Source organism: Myotis davidii, unplaced genomic scaffold (assembly GCF_000327345.1).
Source record: "Myotis davidii unplaced genomic scaffold, ASM32734v1 scaffold209, whole genome shotgun sequence".
Lineage (NCBI taxonomy): Eukaryota > Metazoa > Chordata > Mammalia > Chiroptera > Vespertilionidae > Myotis > Myotis davidii.
The window spans coordinates 1,196,528-1,208,333 of record NW_006300047.1 but is presented as its reverse complement, the minus strand read 5'-3'; the positions used below and the strand labels follow the sequence as shown (position 1 = coordinate 1,208,333).

Here is an 11,806-nt window from a genome sequence, read left to right as displayed (position 1 = left end):
AGAGAGAGAGAGAGAGAGAGAGAGAGAAGTCTGAGTGAGCAAGGAATGAAAACCTTACATTCATGGCATTACCTTAGAATAAGCTTAAGATTTGGTAAAGCAATCTTTTTAAAACTAAAAAACAGCCTTATTGAGATAGAATTCACATATCATACACTTCACCCATGTAAAGCGTAGAGATCAGTGGTTTTAGTATGTTCACAGCTATATGAATCGCCACTAAAATTTTAGACCATTTTCATCATGTAAAAAGAACTCCATGTACCCTTTAACGGTCACCCTCAGACCCAGTGAAGCAGCCTTTTGAGTAACCGTTAATTGAGGGCCTGTCTGCCATGTTCCAGGCACTTGGAATGCTTGACTTAAAGTTTTTTCCACTAACAGGTATTTTGGCAAGATGGTACTTGAATTCTTTTGACTTTCTCAAAAGCTCAGGTGCAGACATTGAGAGGGCAATGGGCTGTCTTTTGTTCCCTGTTGAAACCAGTGCTAGATACTAGGCAGGTTATTGTCTGTGTTGCTACCACCTGGCTGCCCGATGGGAGCCTATTGACTGCCAGCACCTTGTCTAGGCTGCAAGGTGGTCAGGAGAGGGATTTGCCTCCCTCCTGGGGGTTTGGGTGGGTCGGGTGCCTGTATGTGTGCACGTGCGTGTGTGAGTGTGTGCTCATGTTACTCTCTTATTCTTTACTCAGAGCAGGAAGTAAGACTCTGTGGTGACATATCATCATGATTCTCCTTTTTAAATCTTATTTTGGGCCCTGCTTGACAAGCTTCTCCCTCATCCTTTATGAAAGCATACAAAAGCAAACAAGCATGATTTCTAAAACAAAAGAGAATTTTTAAAAACAGGATCTTTAGACAGCACGATTTCCCCATGAAAACTTTCAACAAAGGGGCTGTAGACATTGCAGGGTTTCTCCTTGCTCCAGCTGGAGCTATTATGGAAGAAGCCATAGGTTTTTGTCTTACCTTGTGAGAAATAGTAATCACTGTGTGTTAATTTCTTCTCCTTCTCCTCCCATGATTTGTGTCAGAGTCCCAGGCCCAGGAGGGGAATTTTCTCACCGGTCTTGGAGAGTGTGGTGAACAGTGGGGGTGGGAGGTCAGACACTTTTGCTTATATTTCGATGTCCTAGGGCAAATGTCGTCTAGATTTTGTAGGGAGATGCATCAGAGTCAGTAAATACTTCCTAGAAATAGCCATTTGAGGTCAGTGAAGTAGATGGTCAGCAGACCCAGGCTTGGCTCATTCCGAGGTGCTAACTTACAGTCATTTCTGGGTGAGCCACTCTCTAAGACCAAGGATGGCAGATTCACAAGTGCCCGTGTTTTGGAGGATTAACAAACTCCAGACATAAATAAAATATGACACGTGCAAACTCTATAGCTCTATAAACTCTCTATATGCTTGTTTAACCTGGAGGCTGCAGGGGTCAGGGTTAAAGTGTATTTTGTGAGTACGAGTGAAAATGAGGATGGACATCTGTCAGGTAATCTGAGCCTGTGTTCTATTTTGATGGCTCAGATTATTTTGGTTTGAACTGGCATCCTTTCCTTTGTTAACTCTCTTCTTTATGTGGCTGGGACATAGTGGCCTCCGTTGAATGTGCTGCACCTTTGGCTGGGATGTCTGAAGGGGCTTGCCTGAGATTCACTCAACTCACCGTTTCTCTTGATTTCAGCTGCCCACAGGCTATAGGGACACAGAGCCTAGACCACAGATGGTTCCCCCGGGGTCATCCTAATGATTGAGGCTTTTGAGCAGAGTTTGATATCTCCTTAAAGGAATTTGTAATGAGATAGACTAGAATTATGGCTTATGCGTAGCCTTGTGGAAAATGAATGATTAGGTCTTGACCAAATGTCTGTGTCCTGGGCTCGATGGGCTCTGGGTTCACAGCATCTGAACGGATGGGCCCTCCTCTTCCAGATCACTGCGGAGCCTGCTGGACGGTGAGATGGAGCACTCGGCTGTCCTCCGGCAAGAGGTCGACACCTTGAAGAAGAAGGTGGCTGAGCAGGAGGAGCGGCACGTCATGAAGATCCAGGCCTTGGCAAGGTAGGAGGGGAGAGACACCGGGGGTGGGCCTGGGAGGCTTATTGAAGCCCAAGCACACCTTTACCAACACAGTTTAATTAAAAAGTGTTGTGACCAGTAGCAATAAAATGTATGCATTTGAAATTTTAATATTTTATCGAATACATGTCGAATAATATGTCCGCACGTGATTCAGAATACAAAGCGTATAACTGGTTACAGTGTGCAATCTCCAGTGACCACATTTGCCCAGGGGATGGGCGATGTTACTGTTTCCAGAGCTGTCCATGCATGCGCACATCTCTGGATGTGTGTACCTGCTTTTCATTTCCCTCCCCCCTCCCTTCCTCCTTCCCTCCCTTAATGCACGGTGGTGGCGTGTCTAACACACACTCACTCTACATCATGGAGACGGTTCTGTGTTGTGCACCTCCTGCCATCTTTAGTAACTCATATGTCATTGTCTGACTGCACCAGCATTCATTTGACCGGTGTGCCAGCAGCCAGCTTTCATGTGGTTTCCAGTCTTTTTTTTTTTTTTTTGGTTTCCAGTCTTTTGCTACTTCTAATGCTGCTGCGAGTAACCTTTGTGTTTGTTATTTTGCTCCTCCATGACTATATTTGCTGGAAAATTTATGGAAGTAGAATAGCAGGGTCAGAGTTCTGTGCTTTTCTCAGGGGAGAGATCCTCAACTTGCCCTCCTTGGAGGCTCAACCAGCTTACGTTCCACAGCAGCAGGGAGAGGGCGTGACTGAGCAGCCCACAGGGGTCGGCTCCAGCCTCTGGGCCTTTGATAGCACTGCAGATGAAACATGGCGCTGGCAGACTATTTTTCATTTGCATTTCCCTAATTAAGAGTACGGCTGAGCCTGTTTTTATTTAAGAGCCATTTTGTTTTTCTATGACTTTATTTATATCTTATTAAGAAAACTATACGGGGAACTTCCCCAAATCCCAGCTCCCATAAAAACATGCATCTCTATGGAATTTGTTCACATGGAAAGATATTTTTATGGATGTATTTAACATCTGTAGCCTGTCATTGCTTAGTTTGCCTCTCTCCCCCACTGAAGCTTCAGGTTAACTGTTCCTGATGTAGCATTTCACTGAATTAATGTCATATTAAATAAGCATTTGCTAGACATTTGAGTGGTTCCAGTTCCCCCCTATTAAGGTAAGATAAACAGTTTATTGGTTGTGAATGTAAAACTACTTTAAAATAAGACCAGGAGATAAGTGTGTCTTGTGCACATGCGAGGGAGTCGGGAGTTAAGTAAACTTGCAGCAGCAGCATTTATCGTCCCTGTGCTGTCAGGGTGAGTGGCACTAATGTAATTGTTATGTATGTGGAATCGAAAGTTGGCACCCTGGTCCCATATTTAACTTTAATTTGAACTTCTCTTCTTTCTCTACATTTTAAAATGACACCTCAAGAGCATCAGAGACAGTTAAATGACTACGGCAAATGCCTAATTTGGCATTTTGTCAGCTGGGCCACCATTTCATCTGGCCCTGCAGGATTCTGTGGTGGAATGCTGTTTGCTCACAGTACAGGCTGCAGTCTGTAGAGAGCAGTTTTGATTCATCAGAGAAAGACAGACTTATATTCCCTGCCACTTTGGATTTTGTTCAGAGTCAGCTCCATTGTGTGAAGATGGCAAGTTTCTGGGTGAACTGCTTAACCTTCACAAGTGTGCACTTCCCCATTTATAACTTGGCGAGGCTAAGCTACCCACATGAGAGGACCTCATGTGGAAGTACATAAGGTTCTGAACACCAGCGAGCTGTTGCGAGTGTATTTTACAGGAAGTGTATGTTAGCCTGTGATAATCCTTAGGAAGATTTTTCCCAGCAATGGAGTAGAAACATTTTTCTTAATTAAGCAGTGTTATGACCTGAAGTCTCTTCATTTAAACAATGGGGAGCCAAAGAGTTTAAGGTACCCGAAGGTTCACAGTTTGCAGGTAGAAGGAACATTTGTAAAATAGGCAAATACTTCAGGAAAAAAAAAAAAGGGAAAAAGAAAAGCAAACAGGGAGGCTGGATGTGTATGTTTTGAAAAATCCAGCTGCTGTCGCGTTCCAGGCACAGTTCACATGTCAAGCTTTCTTCTTGCTACAGAAGGAGCAGCTGTCAGTGTTCTCAGGTGGGGGCGGGGTGGGGCAGCGAGGCTGGGCCAGGCCTGTGTGAGCACTGGGGCACCTTGTTCTCAGGTCACATGTGTTCAGGTGGCAGCTATCATAATGCCAGTGGTTTAGCCTAGTGGTTGGTGGCGAGGATTCTGGCATTGGACTATGGGAGTCTGATTATGGTTCTAATGCTGATTAGTTGTATGACCTTGAGCAAGTTACTTAATGTCTCTATTTCCTTAGTTTTAAATTGAGGATAAGAAAACTCTCCACTTCCTAGGGTTGTTGCACAATAAAATGAGAGACCATATGTCAGTTCAATAAATGTGCTTCATAAATGCTCAATAAATGTTAACTATCATTATCATTTTTCTTCAGTATGGTAATTATATTACTAAGAAACCCTGCCACATCAAAAGTTATATTTTAACAGCAGCGGTGCAGAAAGAATTAAGTACTAGGCTATTTCAGACATAAAAAAATGAAATGACTTATATTCTAAGAGTGTGTTTGTGTGTATGAGTGTTTTACTGGTTCTGAGTATATGCTAATTGTAAAACTAAAACATCCCTGAACAAGTTAATCATTTTATTACACATCTCTTTTCGCTCAGAATTAATGCCTTTTGTTTCGTGCTCTCATGGCTCAACCATGACTGGGGCCATATAACCAGCCAGTGCATGTGTGTCCCAAGCAGCTGCTGGTTTCTGAGGCAGTGGCGTTACCATCAGTGGCAGCTCAGGGTGGGTAAGCCTTGCTTCCTGAGTAATCGATGGCCATGTTTCCCACTGAATGAAGAGAACTCAGGCTATGAGTCAGGTGATCACAGAGAGAAGGCACACGTTGACATGAGAGGTACCTTTGAGAGAAGCAAGTAAATGGGGTTGTGCATTACTGCGGAGACATTTTTTCTTTCTGTTCATTGTATCAGTTATCTCTTGATGTGTAACAAAATATCTCTAAACATGCACCTTAAAACAACAAACATTTATGATCCTCCAGGATTTCTGTGAGTTGGGAATCTGAGATGGCTCAGCTGGGTGGTCCTGGTTCTAAGTTCCTCACAAGGTTCCAGTCAAGCTGTTGGCTAGAGCTGTAGTCACCTGCAAACTTGGCTGGGGCTGGACGGGCCACTTTTAAATTTTTATTCTTCTTAATCTTTACCCGAGGAGTGAGGATATTTTTTTCACTGATTTTCAGAGAGTGGAAAGGAGGGAGGAAAGGGGGAGAGTGAGAGAGGAGAGAGAAGCATTGATATGAGGGAGACATCTAACCAAATGAGAGGAGACCAATAACAAACTGGCTCAAGTTACAAAAGGAATTTATTGGCTCACATAACTGAAAAGCCCAGAGGAAAAATAGCTTCAGGAAAGACTGGATGTATTGGTTGCCTCGGAATCGAACCCGTGACACTCCGGTGCTAGGCAGACACTCTTAACAACTGAGCATCGCCAGTTAGGGCTGGGGGGCCACTTTTAAGCTCACTCGTGTGGCTGTTGCCAGGAGCTCAGCTCCCCGCCTTGTAGGCTTTCTCCACATGGCTGCTCACAACACAGCAGCTGGCTTCTTGGGTAACTTGAGCTAGAGAACATACCTGACATGGTGGCTACTGCTTCTTTTATAACCTGGTCTTGGAAATGAGACACGATTACTTCTGCTGCATTCCATTGTCACACAGATCAACCTTGTTCATGTGGGAGAGTCTACACATGAGTGTGTGTGCCAAGAGGTGGGGGGTGGGGTGGGGATCATTGGGTCCCATCTTGGAGGTTACCTACCACATCCACCATGCTTCTGTTTCGCCTTGGGGAAGACACTACCCCGATCTCTCCTGGCCGGTTCTTCCTCATCCCCATTCTGCACATGTAGTTTGGTGCAGCTGACTCTACCACTGCCGGCCCCGGGTTCCAGAGCAGGCCAGAAGATCCAGACCCGGACGGCCAGCTTGTCCCATCCCTTAGCCATCATGATCAAGGTAAAGAAGGGCCTGCGGCCAGGCTGATCTGATGAGCCGATTACAGCATTCTTGAGGGGATATGGTGTAAGCCAGGAGCTGTTGGCAGCTGTCGGCTACTGTGTGGGAAGATGCTGACCTCCCCATGGTGACAACACAGTGGAGAAATGGAGGGATAGATGGAGAGAGAAACCCACAGGTCCTGATTTGAGCTCCTGGATCCAGTCATTCCTGAAGCTATTTTTCCCTCTGGACTTGGCAGTTATGTGAGCCAATAAGTTCCTTTTGTAATTTGAACCAGTTCATCACTGGTCTCCTCTCTTTTGTATCCGGAGTCCTGACTAACGAAGCTTCCTAGTTGGGATGTTAGGGGATTGGAGCAAGTGGTGTTTTTTCTGTGCTCCCTCAGCAGTCAACCTGCCACCTTCCCAGAGAGACTTGCAGTTTGTTGTGACTCATCACGGTTGTGAACACCCCCCTGGATTGTGTGACAGAGCCCTGCTCAAGGCCTTTCCTTCCTGTCTCTCATGTTGGGACCAGCCTTACTGTCATTCTTTGTCACACTGGTGCACTAGCAAGAACCTGTTGTCAGTTGTGTGACCAGAGCTATTCCCTTTCCCCGTCTGAGCTCTGAGTCTTTGTCTGTTTAAAAATATAAGAGGAGGTGGGTGGCAAGGCCCCTTCCAAACTTCATGTAAGGATGCTGTGCACCTGTGTTCTGACATAATAGTCTTAACTAATATTAATATGCTTTTGGCAGTAGAAACCCAAACCAGTTTAGCTTAGGTCAGCAGGGGAATTTTGTGTTGCTGTAACTAACTGATCTCTCTCCAGGCGTCGCTGGACCCAGGTGCTCTGTGAGGTCTTGCTCTCCTTCCCCCGCCCCGCCCTTGGCTCTGGCCCTCTAGGTATTGTCTCCTTCTTGGGTGGGGCCTCTGCACACAGCTGCAAAGATGGCCTTTGCTGGCACCAAGCCTCATGCAGGATCCACAGAGAAGAGACCCCTTTCTCCTGACGCCTTCTATAACATTGAGGGAGGCTCTTCACTGGGCATGTAGTGGCCAGGAGGGAGCAGAAGGCATGGTTAACGGCCTCGCCAGGTCCCCAGGTGGGCAGATACATCATGCCGGTTATGCTTCCTCGGAGGATTGTGTGGAAGATTACATGCGCTGATGCTCCTCAAGCAGTCAGTGCAGCTTGGGTCTGTCATGAATGCTCAGAGGAAAGCCCCTGCTTCCTTCTTAGCTGCTGCCTTGCCCGTGGGTGCCTAGGGATGTGGAGGGTAGGCCGGATCTGTGGGTTCTTTCCTGTCCCTGCTTCCCGCTGCAACAAGCATGTTGGAACTTGTTGCCACTGGCCTTCATCTGACCTCAGCTCCTCCTGGTGTATTTTTCTAGCCCTGCCTGCCCAGCATGTGTCCCTTTGTGTATGTTTCCCTGTTGGGCTGCTGAGCAGTGATCGCTGTGACAGTGTCCTGCATGTGCGACAGAACCATGCTGCACAGTGGTAAGGGAAGGCTGGACCAAGGGTCCAGAAGCCCAGCGCACATCACTCCGTCCAGCCCCCTGGGACGCCTTTGTTGGCTTTCTGTGAAGGCTTTAAATCTCAGTGTCTGCCCTAAGGCTCCGTCTCCGCCTTTAAAAAATTTATTAGAGAAATATGAAGGATATGCCTTCTGTGAAAAAGGGCAGTAAATTTCTCCAGTGTCCATCTATTGACATTGATTATGGTTCTTTTTTTATCACAAGAAGTGAGTGGTCAGAGTTGAGAAAGTCAAACATGGGAGATACTGGCTTGGAACCTGAGCCTGTCCTGGGTTAGGGGGCCTTTCCCCTGCCAGCTCCCCTGATGTAACGCATGCTCCGCCGGGCGAACCGGTAGGCTTCATCCTGCTGCCAACGAAGGCGAGAGTGGCTGTGGGGGCTCCGGGGTCTCATCTGGGCTCAGCAAGAAGTGCAGCTATTGATTAGCAATGTCTGCCGTGGACATGGGGAGAGGGAGTGGTGGGGGAAGCATGTACTGTCCCGTGTTAGTGCTGGTGAGCAGTGGAAAGGGCTCGGTAAGGCTCAACGCCAAGGTGGCAGTGCTGCACAGGAGCCTGGAGAAGGGAGGTTTGCAGGGTTTTTAAAAGAAGTCCCCATTGTTCAGTTCTGTCTGGTAAAAGATATGTGCTCTGGAGGAATACCTCAAACCTGTTCATTTTGTTGTTGTATAAAACAGAAGGAAACTTTGCTCTCAGGTTGAGTGGCGAGCAGAAAGAAGGCCCAGTTTTTATCTATGGGTCTTTGAGAAAATTAACATTTGCTGTCTTGCCTGATTCAGAAAGCCCAGGTTTGTGGACAGAGAGCTGGGGAAGAAGAGCAGGCTCGTTTGCTGGAAGAGGAGTTGCTGTGGTGGACACTCTGTCTTTCTGAGAGCCCCTCCACATTTCTCTCGCACTGGGGGACCCACCATGGCTTGATTTTTTTTTAAAATATATATTTTATTGATTTTTTACAGAGAAGAAGAGAGAGGGATAGAGAGTCAGAAACATCGATGAGAGAGAAACATCGATCAGCTGCCTCCTGCACGCCCCCCAGTAGGGATGTGCCCGCAACCAAGGTATATGCCCTTGACCGGAATCGAACCAGGGACCCTTTAGTCTGCAGGCCGACGCTCTATCCACTGAGCCAGACCGGTTTGGCTTGATTTTTTTTTCTTCTTTTTTCTTGGTTGGTGGTGGGGGTTGAAGTCTCCCGAGCACTGAGGTTCAGCCCTATCTTGTCTAATTTGGTCAAGATAATTCTGCCTCCTTTCCACAGTGATTGGTTCAGCTAGGTGTGGTCATTGGACTCGCTTCAGACAGTGGGCACGTGGTCTACTTCAGGCCAGGGAGACCTGGTTGGAGGTTTACTGGGACTTTAGAGGAAGATGGCCCCTTGGTCGTGGGTGTCTGGGATGGCTCCATTTTCTGGACCAAAGCTGTGAGGGTGTAAAGGCTGGTCCTGTTTTATTCATTTTACCACCATGAGGGAGACAGTCTGAGGTGAGCTGATGCTGCAGCATGGGACGGAGAGGGCTGGGGTGAGGGACCTGGGTTTGATGACATCCACATGCTGCTGAATCCGTCTCCCCTTGAAGCCATATTTCCCACTTACATGGACCAGTAAGTCCCCCTTGCTATTTATGCCATTTTGAGTTGGATTTTCTGTTTCCTGTTACATCCTGAGCACTCCTGGATACAGAAGGCTGTGCCCACCATCTCCTGCCTGGCCATGGCGTAGGTCAGGTCCCCCTCTGCTGTCCTTCCATGGACCCAGTATCCCTCCACAGTACAGTGGAACCTGGTTTCTCAAACTTAATTCATTCTGGGACTCTGTTCAAAACCGAATCATTTTTTTTCCCATTAGAAATAATGTAAATTGAATTAATCCTTTCCAGACCCCCAAGTAATTCCCTGTTTTAACCTTTCTTATATACAGTACATGTCTATTGTTTATAAAGAAATACTTTTAAAAAACAAAAAGGACATGAGATGTAAATTTAGCAAAAAGGAAAGGAAATGTACAGTAAAAAATGAAAATTTGCAATAATTATAAGCAGCAACAAAAGCAAAAAAAAAAACCAAACACATGAAAATATTCACAACATAACATCCTGAGATTTTTAACAGTGGCAAACTGACTCATATTCGCGCATTCTTTTCTGTCACCTGAGAGATGCATAACTGATCAGACAGGTATCAGTGTGGAAGGGTTGTCAGGTTGAGAAGCGAGTTGTTTGAGATGGGAGGTGTTCCAGAAACGAGGTTCCACTGTAGTAGTATTGGCAGCTTTGAGTGTATTGTCTTTCCTTTCAGACTGAACTCCACAAGGGTAGAGACCATGCTTTTGTGCTCACCTTGTTTGTTTCCCTTGTGACTAACGCAGTGCCCGGCCACAGCAAGTGCCGTGCAATGTTGGTGAAATGAAGAAGTAAGTGGACCATGGGGCAGTGACATTCACTTGGTCTGAGTCTCATTTTGGGGATTGCTAGCTTTTTTAACATCGATGGCTCTTCTTCTCTTAGTGCAATACAGTCACAGTGACCTTAGCTTTGGACCTGCTAATGGTCATCACCTGCTCTAAGACTAGATTCTGGTCACTTTTGGGGAATTGGAGCTTTCTGCAAATCCCGCAGCCATGCATTTAATTCTTACCATGTAGTAGCAGGTGACGGAAGCCCACCTAAACTGGCTCATGGAGAAGTGTGGTTGATTGGCTCATGGAACTTAAAAGTTTAGGAGAAGACCTAGCTGTCTACCCAGCTGGATCTGGGGGCTTAGTGGGGCAGGCAGGACCCGTGTCATTCCACGCCTCCCTTCTCTGTCCCTTGGTGGCAGCTTCCTTGTTAGGCCTGCTCTTCTCTTGTGATGACCAGAGGCCCCAGCAGCTCCAGGCATAAGTCCCGTCAGCGTGGCAACCCCTGGGAAGGAGAGCGCTTCTCTCCGAATGCTCTGGGGAGTCTTGGACTCACTCATTTCCCCAGTGGGATGTGGTATTCTTGCTGTGTGGCCTGGGTCAGTGCCCCCCTGGAGCCAGGGGATGGCTGACTTTTCCTCACTGACGACAGGGACAGACTCCTTCCCTCAAGAGGAAAATTAGGTTCCTGCCATCAGACGGGGCTGAGTGCTGGGGAGGCAGAGGTAGTAGATGTTCCCTGCAGTGGGCTCGCCTCCCCATCACAGGTGGACTCTGCGGATTTCCCAAAGTAAAGGCACTGTGCTCTCTCTCGAGGCAGCTGTGCTCAGTGAGATCAATGTCAGCCACTCTAACCCGTTGTCCAATGTCCCTGCACTGTGTCTTTCCTGGTTTGGATCTTAGTGCACGATAGTAATCTGACTGCATTAGCAGACACTGACGCCAGCGACTTTGGCATCATTAGATGCACAGTTCTCAGTCTCAGCAGAACCGTATTTCTTTTTTTATAAAAATATTTGGTAACGAGCTACCCCCTTACTGTCCTGAAATGAAAGTCATGGCTAATATAACCTACCTACGTCACTAACTTTTAAAAAATGGGTACAGCAGCCTAACTCTAACATGAAAGAAAGAAAAGGAAAGTAATTTATAACAGAAAGCAGATTTCATATATATTGGCCGGGCATGCCTTTGTAGAAAACATGTGGAGGTTAATGGCTTGCACCTACTTATAATGCATAAGTTTGGATTTATAGGCAGTAAGAAGGTCAGAAGTCATTCTTTATAAGCAGTACAGAAAATGAAAGTGCAGTCTGGGTGGACTCTGGGGTAAAAACTCATATATTCAGTGTAGAGTACCGTATTTGCCGGCGTATAAGACGACTGGGCGTATAAGACGACCCCCTAACATTTCCACTCAAAATACAGAGTTTGTTATATACTCGCCGTATAAGACTACCCCCTCTTCCGCACACCTTCCACACACCAAATAAAAGGTAAAACAATATCAGATTTGATTTTAACATTTTAATTTATATTCAAATGCTTATGACATGCAGGAAAACTGTCACAAGGCTGTATGTAATCAAACATATACATAAAACAGTGCAAGTTTATTACCGGTAAACATATCGGTAATTCACTAAAGAAAACACACTCTATAGACTGGTACCATAGATGCTTCTCAGGAACACAGGCAAGCAGCCCACAACCTAGAGGGACTGTCAATGATAGAAGAAAGAT

The 11,806-nt window shown here is 46.3% G+C and overlaps 1 protein-coding gene across 1 annotated transcript in view; it reads left to right on the top strand.

Annotated features, from left to right (window-relative positions):
• LOC102763755 (sorting nexin-29) overlaps positions 1-11,806 on the top strand; it is a 440,536-nt gene that overhangs the window by 131,249 nt on the left and 297,481 nt on the right. Inside the window, exon 15 of the mRNA XM_015572131.1 lies at positions 1,934-2,062. Within this exon, the coding sequence (XP_015427617.1) occupies positions 1,934-2,062 (129 nt within the window). The remainder of the gene's footprint in view (positions 1-1,933; positions 2,063-11,806) is intronic.